This window comes from Notothenia rossii (genome assembly GCF_949606895.1).
Source record: "Notothenia rossii genome assembly, chromosome: 8".
NCBI classification, from domain to species: domain Eukaryota; kingdom Metazoa; phylum Chordata; class Actinopteri; order Perciformes; family Nototheniidae; genus Notothenia; species Notothenia rossii.
Window position 1 is genome coordinate 6578386 of NC_136906.1, and position 27067 is coordinate 6605452.

The 27067-nt window shown below is 40.2% G+C and overlaps 1 protein-coding gene across 1 annotated transcript; it reads right to left on the reverse strand.

Annotated features, from left to right (window-relative positions):
• LOC307014388 (caspase recruitment domain-containing protein 10) lies at positions 1–27067 on the reverse strand. The gene is made up of 24 exons (XM_079642243.1): positions 26968–27067; positions 20647–20895; positions 18928–19065; positions 16179–16365; positions 15571–15709; positions 11973–12188; positions 10608–10727; positions 9875–10000; positions 8175–8354; positions 6907–7005; positions 6109–6145; positions 5974–6011; positions 5806–5891; positions 5666–5712; positions 5441–5561; positions 4080–4257; positions 3172–3295; positions 2844–3084; positions 2275–2341; positions 1962–2064; positions 1688–1846; positions 983–1095; positions 661–776; positions 1–472 (listed from the first exon to the last, which is right to left on the reverse strand). Exons 1-24 carry the CDS (start codon positions 26972–26974, stop codon positions 265–267), a joined length of 3099 nt encoding a protein of 1032 aa, XP_079498369.1. The 5' UTR covers positions 26975–27067; the 3' UTR covers positions 1–264.

Below are 27067 nucleotides of genomic sequence, written 5' to 3' on the forward strand. Positions count from 1 at the left end.
TTTAGTTGACTGAACTGTTTTATATCATAGAAAAAAACTCTTCATCTTGTGTTAACCACAGATATTTTTTCACAAATCTAATAAAAAAACCATTGACTTCACGACGAGGGAGCCAGAAGTGTCAACATGCTAACTTATTCCCAGGTTTTAGGACTCATTCCTGCACCTCTCCATATCCTGTCTTTGGCTCTTTTCTGCTGGAACAATGTACATTTCCCCTCTGTGGGACTAATAAAGGTATTCTGATTCTGATTCCTCTCCCCTCTACTGCAGTCTATCCAGCTCGATCCAGGCCACCGCCCTCTGCTGGCTGTGGATGGTGTTGCGGATGGCGGCCAGCAGCTCGTCCGTGCAGCTCCAGGCGCTCGGCTCCAGGCTGAAGTAGAGCAGAGGAAGGGTCTCCAGCTGCAGCTCCTCCGCCTGGCACACCTCCTCCATCACGCTGTCCTCCCCACACCGCGGGAACAACTTCCTATTATCAATTGGAGATGCAGCAAGTTAAAGGAAAATACTTTGAGCTCTTCAAAAAAATGTATATCTGTAAGGTATGAACATTTGCACATCGGTGTGTATGGTGCCAAGTGATGCGTTTACAATCCAATGCTTACTTACTATAGCACTTAATTCGCTATACTTGCAAGCTAATGAATTCACCCTTACCTCAGCGTCTTGTGCTTTTTGTTCTTAGGGCGGATATGGATGACGATGGGGTAGATCCCCTGTCTCAATAAGCCTTCAACACTGTGCAGCCCCAGCTCCAGCAGACAGTGCTTGTCCTGGGATAAAAAGGGAGATTTGAATAATGTTTGACAAAATACATTCATTATTATACCATAATCACCTCTTTTCATAAATTGAACATTTGAACTAGCAATTACTTGTTGTTGATTTTTAACCACAAGCATGCTTCTTACTTTAGCTCGAGAGACATGGGATGTTGGTGCCTTGAAATGACTTTTTTTGAATGTTTTTATTTCCTTACCTGGCTGATGACTTCCTGTATCGACTGCAGCCGTATTCCCAGAGCCTGCTCGGGAATGCTGGAATCCAACAGGAACACTTTCTTGTCTCGTTTCTCTGAAGCCTGGATAGGTTCTGCAGACCACAGGAAGCAGGAGGAGAGTGATGAAGGTCAAAGGAAGAATCATCAACCTTTTTGTTTAGTGTTTGGGCAACAGCAGGAGCCATTTGTGTTTGTTGTTTGCATCTCATTATTTTTGAAGGGTTTATAACACTTGGTGGTGATTAGATGCAAAGGGGTGTCATTATGGAGGCCAACAATTACAGGAAAGGAGGGCACAGTTTTTATCAGACCTGCAGACAACCAGAGCTACATTAACCTGAACACCACTCTCTTGCAGAATTGGTGATGTACAATAACTTCAGTTAACTTCAAAATGCATCTAACAACTGGAAAATATTAAGTTTGTGTCTGAGTACGATCACTACCACCTACCTTTGTAAGAAGGGAAAGAGGACATCGGGAAGTATAAGAACTGCCATTGAAGGCATCGTGTGTGTGTGTGTGTGTGTGTGTGTGTGTGTGTGTGTGTGTGTGTGTGTGTGTGTGTGTGTGTGTGTGTGTGTGTGTGTGTGTGTGTGTGTGTGTGTGTGTGTGTGTGTGTGTGTGTGTATGTGTGTGTGTGTGTGTGTGTGTATGTGTGTGTATGTGTGTGTGTCTACGTACCGGGTGGGCAGGTGTTGAACTTCAGACCAGACTCGGCAGGTTGCAGCAGCCTCTCGATGAGACCCCGAGAGAGAAGAGAGGGGGAGAAGATAACCGGCCTCTTCGTCTGAACCTGCACCGGCTGCACCAAGCTGTACGGGATCAAGTGCTCCTCGTGACCTGAGGGGCACACATACACACACATATTAAACTAAATGTAATAATTACAAAAATATGACTTGTTATCACACAGATTTAGTTTTGTGTTTTGGGGAAAATGTTGGCGGGATCTTACGTTTGCTGAGTGTGTAAAGGACCTGCTTTGTGGAACCATTCCCACGCCCACCGGGATCCACTGCCTTGACTAATCGTACACGACAAGGCGCTTTCCTCAGGAACTACATGTGAGAAAATGTAAGATAAGTGAACATGTGTTAGCTGTATGATAGCAGTGCTGTAATAGTCTGGTTTGGCACTGTACACATGGATAAACAAAGGAAAACAGATAATATACATTTGACATAAAAAGCACCAGTTGGGCCATCTTTCCAAGATTAATTAGCATTTCTACGTTTATGTTCACGTCATTGTAAAACGAGCAGATTTACCTTCCTCTTGAAGTCTTTTTGCTCCAGCGCCATTTTTCGTAACCTTACAAGCAACAACTGTTGTGCCCTGAGATGGAACATATATAATTGTTATTTACACATACTCAAAGTTCTGCATAGTTTAAATACAGTCATATTTTCTTATTTTTAACATACCACATCAAATTCTCCATATGGACTGGTGCAATGCGCAAATCACAATATGTGTTAGAAATACTATTTTGAATGAAGTGTTGTCGAACTGCTGAAGAGATATCATGACCTACAGATAGTATTCAAAATATTTTACAAGCATATGTGTATACTACAGATCCTCTCAAGAAAGTACACTACGATCACGTTAAAATAATTAAATGAGAATGAGAATAAATATGCAAAATGGTCAATATCTCCAATATCTTGAATCCCATTGCAATATCGGTCAAAACAATCTCAATGACTTACTTTTTCCAAATTGTGCAGCCCTACACTATACAAACTACAGTATTGATAACAAAATCCACTCCTGCTAGAATTCTAAAATACTAAATAAACAAAATAAGCAGTGAAATGAAGATGTCTTGGCGTACCTGTTGTAGTTGGGCATGGTTCCTGCCTGCAGGGCCTTGGTTGTGCGCGGATCCACCAGGGAACAGTGCCAATTATACTTCTCATTGTGTCTTGTGTCTCTGACGTGTACGATATCATCACAGGACACACCCAGAGACGGAGGGTCCCCGTGAGGCTCCATGTTGAGATTGACCCGCACGTAGAAGGAGTCGACGCCTTTGAAAGAAGGCGAGGAGAGCTGGGAGCGCAGCTCGGAGTATCCTGAGGACAGGGACCAGAAACGGAGATGGATTAGTCTCACAGAACATAACACTGAGGTTTCAAGAATACAGAAAAACACGGACTCACCCTCTGCGTTGATCCGGTGTTTGAGAGACGAAGGGTCGGCCCACCACTGCAGAGAGAAGTGTGCGACCTCAGCGGTGCACTGACCCAGCGAGACAGTGCCCCCCCCAAACAAGACCCGCTCCAGCTGGACGACAAGAGAGAAATCATGTTATGTTTCAGCCTTATTTTCTTATGTTTAGGTGATTTTATTTAATGCCGTTTACATTTTGTGATCAATACACTGTGCAGGGTACGATAAGTAGGAACCACGGTTTGTTTTAGAGTGTCATGTTGTGTATGCTGATTGAAAGCAGATTTGAGTTTAATGGCCAAAAGTAACTGGAAATAAAATGGACTGATTGGAAACTAGCACAGGGATGTACATATGGGGACAAAGTGTACAGCTTGACAGAGCGCTCAGTTTTGACCAGACCTGCAGACCAACTGACCAACAACAAACTGATATTCTGTACAAACTGTGCTGTTGTATTTGCTGTAAAGTGTCTTTACTGTAGGGTATTTTTATTATATGTACAGCACTTTGGCTCGACCAAAAATCGTTTAAAAATTTGCTATATAAATAAAACTTGATTTGATTTGAACAACACCTGGTGATGTCCAACAACTTCAATTAACTTCAAACTGCATCTAAAACTTGAAAATATTCTGTTTGTGTCCGAGAACAATCACTACCACTACCTGTGTAAGAAGGAAAATAGGACATTTGGAAGTATAAGTAATAATGAGAAACGTTTTTATCTGATTAATTTACTTAAAAGCTGCACATCAGCGGCTTAGCGCGTTGGCTTAGCTTCTACACATTGAAACATCTGAAGGCAGATCTGTGAATACGAGTGTGCAATCTAACCGTCTTTTCATGAAACATTATACACACATTCCTCATTCGAGATTTAATCAGACACACACACCTCCAGCAGCTCACTGCCCTCCTTCAGTCCACACAGCTCCGCGGGGGAGCCGGCTCTCACGCGGCTGACGAAGATCCCCGTTTGGTTTCCTCCCACGATCGTGATGTCGTCCGCCAGACCGGCTTTCCTCTTCCTCGGGGAGACGGGGGGGCTGGAGGACGGGGAGCGGGAGGGAATCCTGAGAAACAACAATGGTCGGACATGAGACCAAGATTTGGCAAAGAGAAGTAAAGCACGAGTCTATTCACCATATAATGAGTCAACCACCCACACTGTGTGATCAATTATAAAAAAGGCTTGATGTGTTTTCTAAGACTTTCATTAGTTGGCAGGTGTGCAGGAGAGACTACACCCACTTCCTGTTCAAACATTAATGAGATGTTTATCACATATATCAGCTGGAAAGGAATTGTTGGTTGCATAACAAAGCTCCAACAAACAAGATTAGGATCATGCAGTTGTGTAACATTCATAAAAGTTAATGGGCCATAGCTCACAGCGTACCCTTGACAATTAAATCCTTCAAAATAAGTAATACTGTGGTTGGTTAAAACAATAATTACTTTCTTATTTTTTTATTTAAAAATAAATGTTTATTGATGTTTTATTTTTTATTTATTTATTTTCTAGCTTTTTTAATGTGTTTTCTTTTCTACCTTTTCGTCTTTTATTCACATCAAAAATAAATAAAAATAATAACTGCTTTTGGTTTTGAGTCAAACAGTATGACATGTTTCTTTGTCTTGTTTTACTTATACTGCCTGTAAAGAATGATGTTGTCCTTTCAGCAAAGCACATGTATGGACAAACCAAGTCAATAAATAAAAAGTTGCATTTATTCTTTTTGTTGGGGAAATATTTTCCAACGTCAATAACTTTGACCCAGTGTATCAGTTCAAACTGTCCTGACTGAGCACACGCACCTGTAACCTTGGCTGCTGTGCTCTCAGTGTTTTGTTCCTGCCTGTTGGCGTCAGCTGATAGAGGTGTTATGATTATATCTTGTTATGCAGCATGTTGATTATTCTCTCTGAACTAGCTAAATACATGGGTCTGGGGTAGAGTTCTTCAGATTTGACGTGGCAACTCTAACGTGAAGTCAGAACCTCTGGCTCTTGGACTTGTGATTAGAATTCTCCGGCCGAAGCTCCAAATAAACCATCAGTGCTTGACATCAAAGCTCTTCCCGTGTCTCTTTCCTGAGTCGGTGAGTCCCACTGCATTGCTACACAGAAGTTTCCCTTACACTTATCTTAGACGGTGTCAAATGTTGCTGTGAGCAGTGTCACTGTGTCATAGTTGCTATGCTAATGCTTTAACAATGTTTTTAGCGGCTTTCATTGACAGGCCAGTGATGGTACCTGGCAACGCTGAGGTTGTGCTGGTGTGGAGAGACGGCCGGCAGGTTGACGAGGTCCGGAGGGAAGAGGTGAGAGTGAAGGGAGTTCCAGGAATCACACAGAGACGGTTCACTCGGCTCACCTGAAAACACCAGTCAATTATTCTCCCAAAATAAGCACAAAAGCAAAACAAGAACTGGAGCAAACACCTTTCTGGTTTCCGAAACAAGACAGAATCAAATATACCTGTGATGTTATCATTCTCATCACTGCCCCACGATTCCAAGTCAAACCTTTTGGGAGCAGAACAAAAGAGATGTTGATTAAAAAAAGGTGAAAAAGGTCATTAATACGGTTGGAAAATACGATTGATATGTGAGGCTCACTCTATGTTGCATCGCCGGTTGATGGAGTTCATACACGGAGGAAAGGGGAACGTGGAGAGACGGTTGATCTCTTTTTCGTCTTCAGTCTGAGGGTAGAGAGGTGAATAAATCAGATTCAGATATTTGTAATACTTTCCTTCCTGTGATTTTCAGAGCCTCGATACTCACAGATGACAAGAGATTCTCCTCCGAGTTGAAACTGGAACCTGTAAGAGCAGAACAAACATTTCTAAATAAAGGATATCAACAGTATATGAAGTAGATACAGTTCTGTATACTGTGCAAGACTTCACGACAACTTACCCTCTGAGTTTTCATTGGTTTGGCCACTTGAGGGCGTCTGTAGCACAGAGAAGGTAGGTATTAAGAGAGGCTAAGAGAGGTATTGTGCAGGTCTTCACACGCTAAGAGTTGCATGAGAATCTACTACAAAGTCTCATTATCAAGATAATAATAAGAGCCTAGTGTTTGCGGTCCAAAACATTCCTTGCATACCCTTCTAAAAATGTGAGAAAACATGTTGCAGTATAAAAAACGTTGTGTCCCATGGAGTTATACTACTTAAACAGGACACATGCCTACTCATTCGTTCATTAAAGGTGACATAGGATGTTCATTTTCAGGTTCTTAATTGTGTTCTAGGCTTCTTCTAAAACATGTTAACATGCTTTAAAGCTGAAAAAAACATTATTTCTCTCACGATGTCAGTCTGAATATCTCTGTATTCAGCCTCTGTCTGAAACACTCTGTTTTAGCACCTGTCCCTTTAAGTGATACAAAAAACTGTGGTTGCTAACAAGTGATGAATGAGATGACTAAACGTAAGCAAGACAAACGTTAGCTAAGCGTGAAGTCATGCAACAGTTATGTAGTTGGTTTTTTGTTGATTGCATTTACGCTTTGAAATCATAAAAGTGGTGTTAATGTCTTTAAATTATTGTCTTATTCTCAGCAATACAAAATCTAATGTAAATATCCCATTGCATTTTGTTGAGGGCGCCTTTCTGATGATACATTTCGGGATGGCCAACAAAAATACATCATCCCTGCACCCTTAATTATAAATGTAAGTAACAAAACGCTAACGTAGCTAGCCCTGACCTTGCGCAGGCGGCTGCTGTTGGCCTGGGGTCGGAGGTCGAGGCCGAGGGAGCAGCAGGGGCCGTAGCACTGGTCCTCGTTGCACAGGGAGAGATGGGACTGGGGAGGGAAATGGGGAATTATATCAGAATCAGAATTCAACTGCTACCATCTAATCGGAGATACAGGGTCCCACGATTCAATAAAGTGAGACTGAAGCATCCTTTGTGCTCCAGTCAACCCTCTCAGTAAACACAGAGCTGATCCCAGATCAGATGCACGCTGAAGGCTCTTTGAGCAGGTTTTCTCTCACTGATTGTGCTGTCATGTTAAATGTTTGTTTTTCATGTATTGTGTCTTGATATTTGTCTGTTGATGTTACAAATGGAGCTGCTGTGATAAGTCAAACTTCAGACTTGATATAACCATTAAAGTATTATCGTATTGTATCGTAAGTTTATTGCCAGGTACGTTTACACATACAAGAAATTTGCTTGAGTTGCAAAGTAGGTAAAAAAGAGATATATATATAAGGATTGATTGATTGATACATTTTATTTCGAACAAGTAAAATAAATAATTACAAAACAAAACAAATGTTGCAGTGCATAGTCATTTAAGAGAAATCAAAACAAAAAAATGACATTTACAACAACAACAACAACAACAACAGCATTAGCAACATAAACAGTCCCACATGAAAAGGAGTGAGAAGTATAATTTATTTAATCTCACCCCTTGTCCCTAAATGATTTATTTATAATCTATAATCTTCAATAATTATCATTATTAATAATAATTATTGTTATTATTATTATTATTATTAATCTGCTTTACCTGTTGATTGACATATATACATAATACACATATGTACATACACACATACAGTGATATGCATATACACACATATACACATAGTCAAACACCATCCCCATCCCTGTACCTCAAGAAAATAATTTCTCTGTATTTCCTCTTGAACTGGTTAATTCAATTTTGGTTAAGGATAATTAAAAAAAAGTATTTTAAAGAAACAATTAAGCATTAAAAAAGGATGCTAAAGATAAGTATTTACACCAAATTTAAATTGAAGTACACAAATAACCTTAAAAGCTAAAAAACCCATGTAAAGGCTATGTGGTTGCAGTGGGAAGACGGTGCTGCAATGCTCAGTTTCAAAGTCAACTTTATTGTCAATCTTTCAGTTTGTGTGTACAGACAGAGAGATTGAAAAATACCGTTTCCCACAATCCCCAATACAAATATATATAAAAATATGTATCTGTACTCACACAGTGCAGGCCGGGGCTGCTCTGCTCCACCTGCTCCCGGCTCCTCTCCCTCTCTCTCTCCTGCTCTCTCTCCTGCTGCTCCAGGTTGGTCTGCAGCTCTGCGGTGCGTTTGCGCAGACGGTTCTTATCCAGCAGACAGTCGGTGTACTCCAGCTGCAGGCTGTCTCGACTGCGCAGAGCCTGAAGAAGAGAGAGGGAATAACTTGCATGGTGTAACAACTGTAAAAGAGTCAGTGAAGCTAATTTATTTCTTTACGCAATTCACACTAATGTTAAAATCTGAAGAAGGCCTCTGTACCAAGGTCTGAACAATGTTAAATATCTCTAAAAGTATAAATCTGATTTAAAAGTTGTGTTACACGAATAATGTCAGAAAGATGTGTAACATTTTAAAGTTGGAATGAGGTTTCTGAGTGAAAGTATGAAGGAGCAGTTAGCAGTTGAAGTTGCATGAAGATTGTTGAAGTCTGAAGATTTTCTCCATTGACTTCAATGTAAAAAATTGGATGTATTATGGGATGTATCTCTGGAATTATGAAAGTTATGAATGAGAAAAGTAATAGCAATCGATTCCCGACCGAGCTGAACGTTTTGATGTTTGAAGGGAGTTTCTGCGATGTTCAATGCGGGAGAAGAAGAGCAGCAAAATAACCCGGCGGAATAATAATAAAGAATTTCGTCCGTAGAATAGTAAGTAAATAAAGTAAAAAATTAAATAAGGAAATAAATAAGATAATTATAAAAAAATTAATGGATAATAGTAAAGTAAATACAAACAAATAAAAGCATTTTACACAAGGAGTGACATCTTTAGCAAAGCCAGTCACACAGGGACAGTTTCCATCATGTTCTTTTGAAACTCGTTTAATTAAAGGGGACCTATCATGCAAAATGCACTTTTGTACGTCTTTTCTACATGAATATGTGTCCCCGGTGTTCCAGGGAACTCACCAAGTGTCAGAAAACACAACTCTCTCTATTTCCCTCCATACCCAAATCTCTTAAAAAGGGGCTGCAACGGATCTGATACAGACTGATCCAGATTTGAACACTTCTATGACGTCACAGAAGTGGCGCTACGGCTATTGGGCCAACTCCACCAATCAGGAGGAGGCAGCCACGGACATTGCCGTTGGAATGCGCTGGAGACGCTGTAGTACATATGCCAGGCCTGTAGATGGTGCTGTTCTCACAGAATCAGCCCAGGCAAAGACAGTGTTAAATTGAGAGAAATGAGGAATGGCTAAAATGCATGATCTGTTTGGTATTTTGAAAAATAAAAAGTATAAATATGCCTTTATATAGGTATGGTCCTACACTATATTATTCAAATATAGCATGATAGGTCCACTTTAAGTTAAAACAAACCTTTTCAACTAGCTAGACATCCAGGTATCTTTTAACACCGTTCTATCTTTTGATGAAGGAGTCCATTCTCATTTGTAGACTTGCTGTCATCTTTTCCATCGTGTGTAGACATGTTTATTGTGCAGTGAAGCTAATTCGAGGGAAATTAAACTGCAACCTGAACTTTTGAAACACTTGCACTATTTATATTGTATTTTATTTGTATTACTTGCACTATTTTAACTATTTTACCAGTTTTATTGTGTTGCACCGTTGGACGAGCCTGTGACCTCATATCTTCATTCACATATCTACTCTGTAGCTGGGTACACATCACAATAAAAGCCACTGACCTGGTCTCTCTCCTTCTCCAGCTCCATGATCTGGTTGAAGTAAGATACACTCCTCTTCTGCTCCGTCTCCCAGTCCAGCTGCAGGGTTCTCTCCTTCAGCTTCAGATGCTCACACTGCGACACCAGCTACAAACACAGATAACTTTAAAACCTCTATTCAAAAGCAGGAGAGAAACACAAACTTTGGCAGAACGACATTTATTTTTAGACATGATTTTGAAGTAAAAAAAAGAGTTTAATCTCACTCACAGTCTCCCTTAGAGTCAAAATCCTATTACGACAATAAGAGACGGTCTTGTTTTATCTTGTGTCATGCCTACACTTGAGTGGATCATGAAATATTGGGTATGGAATGTATCTGGTTCAAAATTCGACCACATTTTTCCTTTTCTTTTTTATGGATGTTAGTTCTGTGAGCAACAGGCAAGGTAAGGATCTGGATCTGATTGAGCAGCTTTTGATCACTTGTGGATAGACATTAGGGAGTGAGGAAGAGTCAATAACCGTTTAAAAGAGTCAATACATTTTATTTCCTTAAAACAATTATCAATAACCCCAAACCGAAAGAGGTATTTGAGCATACGGTGATACATGTCCACAAGAAATATGAGCCTGATGGATCCTGTAGTGTGTGTGAGGTTAGCATTGGCAGATTCAGATGCATTACCTCCTCGAAGCTTAGGCCTGGTGGGGAACACATCATGTTAAGGATACTGAGTGAGTCGTTGCTCACCTTGTCCCAGTCCTCCTCTGTGCCCTGCAGCTCCCCCTGCAGTCTGCTGATGATGTCACAGAGCTCCTCCCTCTGCTCTACAGCCTCCCGCCGGTCCTGCTGCAGGATGTCCATCAGAGCCTGAGGGAAACAACACAAAGCTCTTATTTAAACCAAGAAACACTAGAAACTTCACAAGACAACAATACACTGGGGGTGTCCGAACAACAGCCCTCAGCTAATTCAAAAAGTATAATGAAATATGGCCCACAAATTAGCCTTGTGCTTGTTTTATATTGTACATCTTAACCCTTAGATGCAGGAGTGACTGGACCCTACACTCTTTCATAAGTGGGTCAAAAAGGACCCGTATTAGAATAATATGTTTTACTTTTTATGCCATTTTTGTCATTTTGGTTAAGAAAAATCACTTGTGTAATAATTAGTATTATATTTCGGTTCACACTAGAAATATTCTATATCAAATTTTTCACTATTTATATAATTTTAGACATTATTTTTACATTTTGACAAAAAAACGAAATTCCATTGGAAATGCATGCGGGTCATTTTTGACCCACTTATGGAAGCTTGGGGTTGCAATACAAAAACTACAATTTCTTAACATTTATTAAATTTAAATTTAAAATTTGAATGGCATGATATTCAAAACATGTTTTTTGAGGAATAGCTGGAATATGAAATGATAAAAAAATGTAATTACAAAGATACTTCAAGAAAACCACCTCACCGGGTCCAAAAAGACCCACTTATGCATCTAAGGGTTAATATGTACAAATATATATCACGGTATTCATGTGTTAATAACAAAAATAACACTTTCTAACAAATCTAAGTTGATGAGAAAAAGCCCAATAACTTATTTACATAACAAGCTTGAAATTAATCCTTCATACTTCCCCTTATTAGCAATCTGAGGCTTCCATTTTAAGGAATGAGCTGCCCAAAAAGATTAATTAAACCGTATGGAGAGCTGTGATTTAAGCTGTTTCTTTCAGTATCAAGGATAACTATACGAACATTTGATTGATTTAGCTAACTTGTAAATTAACTGATAAGGCGATATACCTCTAGTGAGCCGCCCAGCCCTACTTATATTTGTCTGTATGTTATCACGGGGGCGTGTGGGGCAGTGGGTTGTGCGCTGGTGTTGGGATCAGGGGGTCACAGGTTCAAACCCCACTGCAGTCAGCATGTCGTTGTGTCCCTGAGACACTTCACCCAATGTATGTGGCCCTCAGTGAAAAAGTTTGGACACCCCTGACTTAGATCTTTGTCTTGAGACAATCAAGAGGAGAAAGAGCTGTTGTTGATTGAGACAGGAATACAGAGTAAATGTTTCCAGGTGATTGAGATGAGACGTACTTTGACCCCAGTGGCAGGAACTGAGCCCCTCATCCTGGTCTCTTTATTTTCAGATTTCTGAACTCCGATGCGGTGCAGTGGCTTCTCTGGTAGAGCAGGGGGGGAACCATTTAGTCCATTGAAGAGCAAACTGTTTCTTTTGGAGAGTGTGTTATTCCCTGATGGATCGTTGGTTTGTTTCTCTGCCTCCGTCAACCTGGACTTCAGCTCCTCCACCTGTAGAGAGAACAAGCAAAGGAGTCATTAGTTTGATGAAGGAGTTCATAAATCACACACTGATGGAACATCACTGTATTGTAATTATTTATATAGCCTTTTTCTATCAAAGATGTCCGGGGTCGGTCAGGGGGTACTTGGCTGAGAAAATGTTTCAAAGAGGGTACATTACTGAACAAACTTTGAGAAGCACTCCATTGTGTTATGTCCCTAGGCGAGCCCAGGTCTTAAGCAGCAGGGTTTTTGAATATTCAAAACATCCCCCTAAATTAAATTAGTAGAAGCAGCTTTTATCCACTATGCTCCCAAACTGTAGAGCGCCCTACCAAGAAATCGACCGAGGTCATTCAACATCCTTTTTAATTTGGATTTAAAATAGAAATGGTAAATGGACTGTACTTATATAGCACTTTATCCAGTCTTAAGACCCCTCAAAGCGCTTTACATACTACATGTAGTTCACCCAGCAGTGTTCCTTACTCTAGGAACTAACATTCATACACACTCACACACCGTTGGCCATGCCATCAGGAGCAACTCAGGGTTAAGGACACATCGACATGTTGACTGCATGGGCTGGGATCGAACCCACAACCTTCTGGTTAAAGACGACCACACTCCCTCGCAGCCACAGTCGCCCTGATAGAAATATCCTTCTTTAATTGGTCTATTGGTCTTTATTATTATTTAAATTGTTATAACTTTTGTATATATTATTTTAATGTATTTATTATAATTTATTTTAGTGTTTTACTGTGTTTTGTATTATTTGCATTATTATTCATTTATTTGTATTATTTATTTTTTCATTTTGATATTATCATAATTACCAAAATGAATACTATTTTAATTATTATGATTAAAAGGTAATTTTGTGAAATAGATAACATGATTTTGACTGCTAACAACAACAGGTCTGTGCAGGAGTAAAGCTATGTGGTACAAAGAACCTTTGCAGGTGGGTGTAAACAAAAGGTTCACAAAAGTGTTTATTAATCGCAGCACATTCCTGTCAGCGGGCACCTGAGGTCACAAGACCACAGCGGGAATTATGCAGTTGTTTATAAACTTAATGGAAGAAATACCCACATATGTTTCCAGGCATTTACCAGAATGTGAATCCTACCTCTATTGAATGGAGGACAAGTTGTGACAGGGCACAGACTAAATAAAGGAGAGGCTGATACCATCTCCTCTTTGATAACTTCATTCCTATGTTACAGCTGTGTGCTGAGATAATAAGTGCTGTGGGCGCTGCCATTTGCTGCCAACAAAGCATCAACATGTTTTTCTTATGCTAAGTCTCTGCATGCAAGGTTTTGCAACCTTTCTAGGAAACAGACCCTTATGGACCCTTGCATGTAAATAGAAGAGGTATCTTCAAACTTCCCAAATTGGTTTCTTACATTAAAGGTGGGGTAGGTCATTTCGGAGAAACCAGCTCGAGTGCGCTAGAATTTGAAAATACTCAACCGGAAAAAATCTGCCACTTCCTTACAGAGCCCCTCCTCCAACACACACAAAGGTGACCAATGAGGGCACGAGATAAGTTTGTGCACAGATGGAAGGCTGACAGGCAGGTAGGCCATCCAGTTACTTTAGCCGGGCCGGCTCAGAAGATTGGTCGTGCTTTTTACAGAACCACGGCTTCCACTGATGACATTTTGTTATGGATTATTTGTCAAAGCCCTTCAGATATTCATTGCTATCGGGATGTTAAGAGCATTCCATGGAATATAACAAAAAGTGTATCTCGAGCCGGTTTCTCAAACTTACCTACCCCACCTTTAAGTGGACATAGCACCCATTAGTTTGTTGACGACCGTTTTGAATCCTGGAGTTTGGCATTGTCGCATTCAACATTTAGTTTTTTAGCCATTGATGGAAGCCATAGCATATTGTGCTACACATATGAATGAAAATAAGAAAATGAAAACATAAAACAAATAGCTTGTTGGCCGCTTGTCGTGAGAGGAGATTAATCTAGTTCCTTTTCTGTATAACTTTGTCACAGACTTCTTGTTAGCCGGGCCGGCTCAGATGATTGGTCGTGCTTTTTACAGTTCTACGGCTTCCACAGATGAAATTTTTTATGTATTTATTGTCAAAGCACTTCAGATATTCATTGCTATCGGGATGTTAAGAGCATTCCATGGAATATAACAAAAAGTTTTTCTGAAATAAATTACATACCTCTTTATTTTGTGTCTAGTGTTCTTCTATATCATGAAGACATGATATAGAAGCAAAATAGCCTCAAATTGACCATGCATGGAAACAGGTTTCTGCCTGTCGTGCCTCTCCGTACCGACACCTTCAACTAAAACTTAAAACAGGGAAAAACAAGATGTGTGACTTGTGACGAGATGATGACCGTAATTAGGGAATTCACAGTTTCTGCTGGAAATACACAGCTGGTTTTAGAGTCAGGATTAACTGAGGAATGTGGTGGGAGTTTAGGGAAGGACTCATTCTCTGAGGGTCCTCTGTCGGCTGCAGGAGTTTTGTAGTAAAAGGCTTGTTGTGTTTGAAAACTCAACAATATCTGTGACCTCCATGATTTTAAAACCAGATTATGAGGAAGAAAAGCAGGCTCTGTCCTTAACGCTTCTAAGATAAATTAACCTTTGTGATGTCTTCCCTGTGCAATTAGTTGAAATCAAATTCAATCATTTTTACTCTTTTTCGGGGGGGGGGATTCATGCTTCAAATACCTCATTTACACAAGGTTAAATTATTGTTGAGTTAAAAAAAAGTCTGTAGCTTTCAATTTCTCTGAGCTCATTTGTGTTGATGCGACGTATCTTTGCTGCGCAGAGGATTGTGGGTATACTGCAAAAAGGGAACGGATGCAGAAGGACCACCTGGTGTTTCTGGCATCCTGCATTTTAAATACTGTATTGGGACATACTCACTAGGGATGCCAGCGATTATTCGATTTTTCGAATATTCGTTACAGTCTCCATAATCAAATTTCTTTTTTTTTAAAATTCGATTTTATTTATATATATTTTTATTATTATTTATGTTGTTCTTTTTTTTCCTGGCTTAGTTTCAACCAAAATATAGACTAATGCTAATAATAGTAATAGTATTAATACTTGTAAATGGCCATTGGTCACACCACCAGTTTGTTTTACTGTAAACTTGGAGGAAGCCAGCAGCGCAGGCTACACACCGAGGCGGCGAATAATCGATTAATATTCGCCAGGGCTGTCCGATTTTCGAATTTGATCATAGTCAGTTTCTGGCATCCCTAATACTGACTCTCTTCTAGCAGGTTGCACAGGTATTGGAACGCACCCACCAGCTCTAGAAAGGATCTTCATGTTTTAAAGACAAATTAAAAACTGTGTTCAGTTTTTGCTTCGGCCACTCTCACCTGCCCCAGCAGTTCTCTCTCGCGGCTCGAGGCCTTGCCCTGCTCCTCCAGAGCTCTGGAGTACTTCACTGCCTGCTCCAGGTGCTGGTCCTTCAGCTTCCCCAGCTCTCGACATGCCGACTCCCAGTCCTGACGCAACCTTCACACCACAAATCATCCAGATAAATCATGTTCTCATTGAGCGATACGAGGAACACCATACAACTCACTCAATCACGTATTCATTCTAGTTTAAATTTACTCACGCAGAGTAAATATTATTATCATAAACCAATAGATTGAAACTTGGGTTTGGAATCTCAGTCTATAAATTGTAGGAACAAAAAACCTTCACTTTTATATTTTCCCTTCCTCATCCCTTTAAAAGCATTTTGTATAAAACAGTCATAGAGCAGCTGATAAGGAACAATTTTAACAACTGGATATCGAAGTTCAAACTTTGCATCACGGCCAATTTGACGCAGGAGCAATTTCATTGTTCAACTATTTTTCTTACCCATGAAGTTGGCCAACATCATTCAAGATATTATTTGAAACCCATGTGCCCAATAGCATTGAGCAAACTCAAATCACTAAATGGTATATCTTCGAGGTGAGTGGTAGGCTACCTCTCCAGCTGCAGCCGGTGCTGACGCAGCTCCTGAGCTTTACGTTCGGCTCGGCTTCGCTCGTCCTCCGCCATGCGACAGCGTTGAGAGAGGCGGCGCTCACACAGCCGGCTGTTCCTCAGCTGTTCTCTCAGCTTACGCACCTCCAGGAGCAGAAACTGGGTCAGACCCTCCGGACCCTCCTCATCTGGGGGGGAGAGGGACAGGTGGAGGCTACAGGTCAGGGGTGTCCAAACTGTTTTCACTAGAGGTGAGTTCTATCGCCTTAACAGTAAAGTTAGCAAAACCAATCAAATAAATGATGCTTGATACTTGAAAATGCTTTAAAGTGGACGTATCATGCTATATTTGAAAAATATATTGTAGGGCCATACCTACACAAAACATGTCTGTGAAGTTTTGTGCTTAAAATCCCAAACAGTTCACCCATTGTAGCCATGCCTCATACTGCTCATACCCCTCTTTTGCAGCCCTGTTAGAGAAACGCGGATCTTGGGTCCTTAGCTTGAAAAAGAAGAAGAAGAGGAGGCGGAGCTAATTCGGTTGTGATAAAACGCCATCCTGTTTAAACCACATCAAGGATTATTTCTGAAACAGTATGGAGCTCAAATACCTTTTCTCTTGCGGGTTTATCACAAGGGGAGTTCCTTTTTTTATTTCCTGCTTTTTAAAACACATGTGCTCTCCAGTACAGGTTAGCTCTGAGTGTTAGCGAGATTTGCGAATGTAAACAAAGACGAGATTACGTCCAAAACACGCATTGTTTCTGATAGCAACTATCTGTGGGTCCGCCGCCAATATTACGTCAGTTCGGATGGAATCTGTATCCGCTCTTTGTACACCCGTTTTTAATTAACTGAGGGCCGTTTCAAAATAGGCCGCGGACGCGAGAGAGAGATCGGATCAGCTGCTGCTGACGGAGAACACGCAGCTCTTCCGGATCAAAGCTCCCCCGCTGTGACGGACCGGTGAGCGTAGCAAAATACAGAGTAAGACCTAACACACTTAGCTAGTTTATCTACTCTGGAACTAGCTAAACTAGTTATACATGTATTCTTTACTGACGGGTCATTTATTACAGGTTCAGCAAGTTGCACGAGAGGGACGGGCTGTCAGGAGAGGGAGAGGAAAAGAGAGCACCCCGTTTGTTTTTCCCATTTTACTATCCAGAATTACTGTAAACTTTTGAATAAAGTAGTTAATCTACTATTAGTAGTTTGTTTATATGCATTAATTATGTGGGTTTTTTTCATTAACATAAAATAAATCTCACGTACCCCCTGCAGTACTCCAAAGTACCCCTAGGGGTCAGCGTGCCCCCATTTGAGAACCACTGATGTATAGCATAATTTAGTTTAATATTGTATTAAATTGTATCGTATTGTTTTGTATTGTATCGCTATGTATCGTTTCGCACCTTTAGCACCGTATCTCTTCGTATTGCATCTTATAATTTTTGTTTCCTATCATATCTTATCGTATGGTATCGTAACGTGGATCGTAGTTGAAAGATTGCTAGTAAGTGTTACATCACACTGTTGAACCCAGTTGGGAGAGGACCAGCCGAGGTGCAATTTGGTGGAAATAACCTGCAACCTATAGAAAAATGTAATTGAACGTGATTTAGATCAATGATATCCTTGCAGATAAGTGGCATGGGAACTTGGTGCATTGTATAAGTAAACAGCCACTTTATGGACCATGAGTGCCAAATACCCCAAAGCGTTTCATTATTTTTATTGTTTAACATTCCCCAATCCTGAAGTTAACCTTCAAACCATTTTAAAGTGCTTTTCTCTCAGGTCTATTTGCTGGCCATTTCTTTTTCAAATATAAACTTGTTGAACTCTTTTGTCCGAATGTTTCAGCTCTTAGTGTGTTTACTATGTGTGGATTAAGAGCCTTTTAACACATCTCACCATGCAGAAACACAGGTCAGCAAACACAAGTGGGGCCAAGTCTTTATCTGAAAGTCAGATTTGAGTCTCAAGACTACTCTGAAGGCTAGAGGCCTAAACTCGGCGTCTTGGGACTGAAATGTTTTTAATACAATTAAATGTAGTATTTCAGAATGAAACCGCAGTAGTACCTTTTTTAAATTACCAGCAGTCGTATTGTTTTTCAAAATGGTTAGTCTTGTTGTGTTTCACTTTGGATTTGGGGCTTTTCATTGTCAACAAATACACTGTAGCTTTTGTCAAATAAAGCTTTTGAATTCTTGCTTTAAAAATGGCTTTTTATAAAATCCCGCACAGAGGATATTGTGCATGTTTTTTCCCGTATTTACCCTTGGAAGTGGAACTTTATGCATTTTGGATTTAAAGGTCCCCTATTATACTGTTACCTTGGTTGGTTGCTGATTGGCTAATGGTTACTCAAGCCAACAAAATCATTATGACATCATAAAGTGGCCAAAATCTGATCAGCTCATTTTCAGACAGGTTTTTATATAAATGGATCAGGACAAAAAGAGAGAGAATATTTTTGCCTGAAACTTTCAGAGTCTCTTTCCACAGAGGGGACACATGTTGATGTAGAAGAGACATGAAGAAGAGGGGACACATATTGATGTAGAAGAGACATGAAGAAGAGGGGACACATGTTGATGTAGAAGAGACATGAAGAAGTGGATTTTGCACAATAGGTGACTTTTAAGTATTTGGGTTGATTTGTGTTCAGCCTGGAGGCAAACTCAAGTCTGTAGGCGGTGAGTTCACACCACTGCCAGTTGAGAGTAATCCCTGTTTACCCAGTATGAGGGAGCATCTCTGTGTGGGCTGCTGTCCGGTCAGCTGGGTGAACTGGTCCGGGTGGTAAAACTCCAGCGACTCCATGAAGGCCTGGAGACCTCGTGGGCCCTGACCTCGCAGGATGTCCAGCAAACGGCCTGAGAAAGGAGAGAGAAAGGTGTGGGAAAAAGTGGATTTAATCACCATCCCAGGCACAATGTAAACAGCATTCTTGTTCTGTAAACTATCAAAGATGAAGCCACAAAAATGCTCACTCTTTGATGCGAGTGTAAATCACACCGTGGTTAGCATAGCTGTTTCAAACATGATGAATGACTGGCATTATGTGAGCAGTGAAACAGTGATAGCAACTTGTCTTCATCCCGTCTTTCCTTGAGACATCTGCCCTTATCTTTTTTCACTCTGTCTGCCTCACACTCCCCTTTCATCGTTCTCTGTTTGTTTCTCACACAGCTACATTTATCTGAAGCCACCTGTTCCCCCTGACAACCTGCTGCACAAATATGTATTTTTGGGAAGTTTTACAAAACAAGTATACTGCATACTGTTCTGCGGATTATATTATTTCTTATAGGCAGCAATTGTATTCATTTATCCCCATAAGGACCATAATGTCCCACTGTTTTCTTCCCAGCTCTATTCTACGTTATGTGTCCGAAATGCAAGAAATTCACATCATTTTTTGCTCTAATGATCTTCATGTTAGTGTAATTCTTTGTCTTCTATGTCAAGAGGACTACCTTAACATCCATTCACTCCTTGATTGTGGGCCTAAACTCTTAAAGATGTCCTGTTATGGTTCTTGGGGTTTTCCCTTTCCTGTCGTGTGTTATAAAGATTTCTGTGCATGTAAATGGTCGGCAAAGGCTAAAATCCCTGTGTTCCCTGAGTAACAGTAACATAGTGACATCACTATAACACTCTGCTTCTATTGGCTAGTGCTCCAACACATTGTACGTGATAGGCTAAGGCAGGGGTGTCAAACTCAAGGCCCGGGGGCCAAATCCGGCCCGTGAATTCACTTCATGTGGCCCCACAAGAGCTTGCAAAAAATATAATACTTTATTATACGGTGACATGCCGATTTACAGAAGCACGCTGCCCATAAACTACATGTCCCACAATGCATCTCAAACTTGTATTCTTTCTCAGAATTTGACTTTTTTTACCTCAAAATTTTACTTTCTTTTACAAATGTCACTTCTTTTTTTTAATTCTGACTTTTTTTCCAGAATTTTGCTTTTCCTCTTTAAATCATTTTGTGACATTCTCACTTAAGAGACTTGCAATTATTTGCCCTAGACTTCTGCTTTCAGACGTAGTTAATTATGAAGCAATAATGGAATATAATACATTATTTTATATATTAAACATTTATGTATTTTTATATAGTGTTGAAGTTACAACCGGCCCTTTGAGTGCAACCATAATGCGAATGTGGCCCGCGATGAAATTGAGTTTGACACCATGGGCTAAGGTGTGAGACATCTCTAAGCGGTTAACCAATCACAACAGAGCTGGCCAGCTAACCAATCAGAGCAGACTGGGCTCTGGTTTCAGACAGAGGGTGAAAAGAGGTGCTGCAGCACAGGCAGTATGAGAACAATAAAGAGCTTTTTGAACATTAAAGCATGGAGACATGTCAGAGACACTAAATACACCAATGAACCTAAAAAGGGCATAATAGGGCCCCTTTAAATGGATTTCTCTCGTCGTACCGGCCTTGCTGATGCGCAGAGGGTACTGAGTGGAGTTGAGCACCTCGTCTTCGTCCTGCTCGTCGATGACTTTGCACTGCCGCAGGTACGGGGTGAGTTTGGCAGGGTGGAGGATGCGGGTCAGTTTGTGCCGAACCCCCTCCACTCGATCCCAAAGGTCCTCACAGCGCTCCTCCGACCAGGGGGGGGGCGATCGAGCCTCCTCCTGAGCCACATCTTCCTCCTCCTCCTCCGTCCAATCTGTGACACCTGCAAGGCAAGGCAAGTTTATTTATATACCACCTTTCAACACAAGGCAATTCAGAGTGCTTTACAAAAACAAAATACATTAATAGCATTAGAAACATATTGTAAAATGGCATTTAAAAACACAGGAATAACAAAGGTACATGAATAAAAGTGACAGTGCAGTGTGAGATACACACATCTGAAATGTACACTGACAATTAACAGGACGTTCAAGAGGGGAAGACTTTCTGAATAAAAGAAAGAAAGATCTTGAATGTGATTTCAGAAATGTTTCGCCATTACATGTCACTGGTTAGACGCTTTCATCCAAAGCGACTAACATACTCAATACTGTGGGCTTTCCCCACAGGAGCAATTTGGGGTGAAGTGTCTCAGGGCCACAACGACATGCTGACTGCAGTGGGGTTTGAACCCCCTGATCCGAACACCAATGCACTAGCCCACTGCGCCACACGCCGCCATGAATCATGTCTCTTTCACTGTCACACTTTAAAGATTTAAGGATATATATCTCATGTCGAGTCGCAGTCTAAAGATTTTCTTTCTCTGGCAAAGGGATTATTTTTGTAACCATTTTTTGGGACAGACAAAAAATACAAATAAAGGACAGAAGGGTAAAAACACTAAATAAATAAAAACAATTATTAATTATAGAAAAAAAATACTCATAAATAAATAAAGGGATAAATAAATATATAATAAAAACAACCTGTCGTCTGTCTGATACTCACAAGACACAAAAACACACAGAACATATTTTGAATTCCTTTTAATCCCACTCTTCGTAATAGCTTATTTTGTCCCATTTCATGTTGTGTTGTGTCTGAAGTTTATCTGCTGCTCTCAGCCAATCAGGGTGAGTCATTACTTTACTGCCTTAGAAGCAAACAGATGACACACCTCTTGGGAAATCCCTCTGAATAGCAATTTGTTGCAAGATGACCCTCTTTTTCAAACATTACATGTCTTTATAATAGAAGCGGTTTACGAGGATTACTGGGTTTACGTGCTGCATTGTGAAGGAATGAGATGGAGCTCATTACTGGAAATGTTCCAAGGAAAGTCGACAAATTCCTACAAAAGAAAAGTCTGATGGATGAAGATTTAAACTGAAGCGTGTAGAGCAGAAATGGTGGTAAATCTCACATAAGGAGGACACCATGATAAGCTTGAAGGTCCCCTATTATACTGTTCATCAATATATTATAGGTCTCAGATATACACAGAACATGCCTCTGATTGGCTGAAACACCAAAGAGACCATTACAGCATCCCATAATCCCCTCTGTTTCAGTCCTGTTTCCAAAGTGCTGATTCTCTGTCTGTTACTTTAGATGAAAATAAGGAGCCCCTCCCGACGCCCCTCTGAGAGAGATTTGGTTAAAAAGAACACAATGGGCACGTTCACACCAAGTACTTTTACCCGCACTTTTCCCGTTTAGTTCCGTTAGTGCCTGGAATTTTGCGTTCATACCAAAAAGAGTACTTAGTTCCGAGAACTTTTACCCCCATTTTTAGTGCCTGCTAGAGACGTGGTACTATCCTGGGGAGAAAAAAGTACCAATTTCTGATTGGCTGGGCGAATTGCAAACCACGCCCCGTAAAACTCTGAAAAGTTTTGTGAAGCCGCCATTGTATTTGCTGGCATTAGCATTAGCTCCGCGCACCAACGGAGAGAGAATAATTTATGGCAACACCAAAGAAAACATGGGAGCGGTGGAGATGACGAGGTGTCGGGAGTCCCAGCAGCAGTCCCCAACTCCGGGGACTTCCGGTCGAGGACTTCGGGTGGCAGTATACGCCGTGAAGTGGTTTGCGGCCTGCCAGTAAACCCAAAGTAGAAGAAGAAGAAGTGACGTCAGCGGCTTCATTTGCGTAATCTTCCCTCAGGGAACTTATTCCGGTGTGAACGCGATCTGTACTTAGTTCCAAGGGGGAACTAAGTGCTGGCACTAAGTGCTGGGCACTAAGTACGGCAAAGTACTTAGTGTGAAAGCGGCTATTGGTGCTCTAGGAGGAGATTCAGGTGATAAGGGGAGGGGGGGGGTTACCTTGGTTGCTGATTGGCTAATGATTACACAAGCCAAAAAATCGTTATGACATCATAAAGTGGCCAAAATCTGATCAGCTCATTTTCAGACAGGTTTTTATATAAATGGATCAGGACAAAAAGAGAGAGAATCTTTGTTCCTGAAACTTTCAGAGTCTCTTTCCACAGAGGGGACACATTTTGATGTAGAAGAGACATGAAGAAGGGGATTTTGCATAATAGGTGACCTTTAAAGCCAATAAGTGTTTGCTTTTTTAAAATATAATTCACACACAGTGAGATACAGCAGCGGTGGGTTCAGACACTGTTTGATTCCCAAAGAGTCTGCAGTTACGAGGGTCATAAACTAAAGTGGAGGAGGTCATTTTGTGTGTCAGAGCACAGGAATGAAAATACTAGCGTGACTCATAACACACACCTAAAAACACACCGGGGCCCGCAGACCAATGTTTTCTTTACCCCATTCACTTCACACTGTGGAGGAGACAATGAGGGAAAGTGAATAACACTGAGACTACAGGAGTCTGCTAGAAACAACCACTGTGCCTTCCTTGAAAAACACAACCCCAAACACATCATGTATAGAGAGTTTGAGTTGCTGCCCTCTGAAGGTATAGATTACCAAACTGTAAATTGAACAGGTATAAGTTTTTCTTTATTCCACTGTCAATCAAGCGGCTGAACAGTCAGAAACAATTGTGATGTGTTAGGAGTTGTTGGGAGGTGCAATGTTTACAGTGTAGTATGTGCAATCGAGAAGGTTAAATAGGGAAAGTGCAATATGTGTAAATAGGTATGGATACAATAGGGATATGTGCAATTTGACAGACACTATGCATAGGTGCAATAGGAAAAGTGTAATATTTGATTTATGTATGTGCAATAGGGAAAGTTCTGTACCTGTATGTTTCTTGTCTGTTTGTTTGCCATGTGATATGTGATGTCTGTTCTGTATCTATGACTGATTGTCCGAAATGTTTTATGTGTACTATCTCGATGCCCAAGAGAAATTTCTCCTAAGGGAAACAATAAAGCTCTATCTAATCGAATTTCTTGAGTTTTGACCATTTTAAGTCTTTTAAAAGTACGTGCTTTATTTATAAATGTTTACATGGACTGCCCCCCCCCCCCCTTCCTTAGGGGAATTCATCCACAAAAAACACGGGAAAGGAGACAGTGAGAGGAGAGAATTATGAACTGTGTTGAAGGTTGAATACCTAAGCAAATGATTCCCTAACACCACTCTCAATAGTTTTAAAGGTCAACTCGAAGAATGGTTGAGAAACAACCAGACGTGCAATCACCGCTAACTGCACTTTAACACAGGGGTATCTCCTCTTGCTCTTTACGTATCTCTTGTATCATCTAGCACTTAATATATGGCTGCTGCTATAGTGTACTGCCATGTGGTAAATACTTGTGTATGCTGCTCTTGCTCTTTTGCATATCATGTATTTATCTGTTGCTATGTTTACAAATGTAATGTTCTTATATGTTGTATGTCAGGGACTACGGAGGGAAATGAGCTCAAAGCTAAAATCTGGCATATTTACACTTGAAGCATTATTTGTCTAAAGTGTTCATTAATGTGCACTGTCCCTATTCAAATAAACGATTAGATGAAAATGAAACTTATATTCAAACTGGCAAATTAACTACTGTCATGCAAGGGGGGGAAAGCTTTTAAATTGTACACATCGAGAGAGGAATCGCTTAATAAGGAACACTATAACAACAGAAGCCCTCCATACCCGAATCTCTTAAAAAGGGGCTGCAACGGATCTGATACAGACTGATCCAGATTTGAACACTTCTGTGACGTCACAGAAGTGGCGCTACGGCTATTGGGCCAACTCCACCAATCAGGAGGAGACAGCCACAGACATTGCCGTTGGAAAGCGCCCATGCAAAGACAGTGTTAAATTGAGCGAAATGAGGAATGGCTAAAATGCATGATCTGTTTGGTATTTTGAAAAAAGTATAAACATGCCTTATATAGGTATGGCCCTACACTATATTATTCAAATATAGCTTGATAGGTCCACTTTAATATTTTGGGGTTTCGAAGAGACAAAACAAGACATCATCTTGGACTTTAAGAAACTGGAATAGACATGTTTGTAAACCAAACATCTTTAAATTAAACCAACTTGTAGACAAATAATGGAAATAAACACAGGTTGCTTATTTCACTGCAATCTGTTATTGTGTAATACGCTGGCTGCTGATCTGCTGAAGAAAGAAATGAAAACACGTACGCTCTGATTACTAATTAAAGAAGCAGCCAACTGTGTGTGAGTCACTAATAAGATGATCCTGTATTTATGTATCATCAGTGCTATACAACAGTGATAGTGTAGTGTCTGCGCTCTGTGCTGCTGATCAGGTGATCTGAGGCAGGTCGAGGCACGTCTGCATGCTCTCAGGAGATCCTCCTCCTCCTTGGAAAACTAATGGGAACACTGTCCTGAATCTTAGTTAAAAAACACCAACATATACTCTGTTTTTTTCATGTGGAGTTAGAACAAGTTAAATAAGACAACTGCGTTCAAATGAGGTTGGGATGAGTTAATGCATTTGTGTGTTTCAAAGTAAAGTTGGACTCATTTTAACTTCTCCTTTTAGAGCTAGCATCATCTTTCCTCAGAAAATGATTGATAAAAAAACAGTTCAAACTATGGTTCAGGAAAAACTGAACATATCTGCACTGCAAAATTAACATCCTCTTTGCATAAATATTATATAGTAACATAATATTTGCTGATAAGATAATATATTATTCAGACAGATTACAAACAAAATACTTTTGTTATCAGATATTTCTCTCATGCATGCCATGTTTACATTGTTTGTCCATTTGGAACGTTTTAAGTCTAGCTTTTATTTATATAAAATGAAATGTTGTATTTGACATGACTTGAATAGATTTGTGTCCCCTGACTGATTTGAGAAAAAGAGCTTTGTTTTGGAAAAATGTGCCAAAACAATTGAGAAGCGAAGTAAAACATATAATGATTAGCTGCCATGATGTATACAAAAAAGCACTTCCTTAATTTTGTATTTGACATTACTAAGAATTAGTATGATTCAGCATATTAAAACAGCTGGTTTATTTATAGGTACATTTAAGCAGTTAGTTTATGTATAGGTAACAGTTTACAGACTAATTTCAGTCATGTCTAATACAAAATATCATCTCAAACTTATTAAAACTAGACTCAAAACTTTACAATCTTTCACAAAAAGTTGGGGTTGGATTGTTGTGTTAACTGGTTTGAGAAAAATAGCATTATTTTTCGAAAAATGTTCAAAATTCATTGAGATGTGGTGCAACAACAACAACAACAACAACAACAACAACAACAACAACAACAACAACAGAAACCCTAAGGCAAATGTCTGGCTACCATAATTTATAAGTAGTGCACTTTTTAAACTGTCACTGGACTGGACACTTTATTTCTAAAGAAAAAGCACAATCCAGTTGCTCCACCATTGACAAACGCGGCAAGCAGTTGTGAATAAACACCAGGGTAGTGTTGTGTCCATAGACTGTATATATAAAGGTTGTGTCACGCTCCAGTACACCGAAATATTACTCCGCCCACGAGTATCCCTTAACACAAACGGTGGTCTAAATTTGAAATGAACTCCCAAAATCTAACCCTTTCGCACTTTTTTGTCTAACTACAAATTATTTTATCCAGAAATGTGCTGTGTAGTCTTACAGATTCACACCAGTCGTATACGTTGAATGAAACGCGAGTTAAAAATCAAGTTGTTACCCTTGGTCTAGTTGTAGTTTAATTCATTGTTAACCCTAACTGGAACCCGGACCTTAATACTGAAAACAAACCAGACTACAGCACAGCCTTGCTATTATTTAACGTTGTATAGGCTATATAATGACTGACTCGTGAAACAGCTGCAAGTCAATAATTTCCTAGAGACACATTCCCAGCGAATATGAACCTAAAAGTAAAAACAGCGCATTAAATCGTGAAATATTAAATATCTCTTACCACTCATGTCTTAAATTTCCTCAAAAGTGTTTTGAAAGTGAGACCAAAGTCCTGTACATCCCATTCAGCTCCAGATACAGTACTGAGCAGTGAGTGTGGG

Bases quoted from the DNA above. Each gene is read 5' to 3' on its own strand.
- LOC307014388 (XM_079642243.1), bottom strand. The intron at 16,366-18,927 runs GTAAACAGGGAT...TCTCCCCCCCAG, and splicing joins GAGATGCTCCCTCATACTGG to ATGAGGAGGGTCCGGAGGGT. The intron at 1,847-1,961 runs GTAAGATCCCGC...TGTGCCCCTCAG, and splicing joins CCTTTACACACTCAGCAAAC to GTCACGAGGAGCACTTGATC.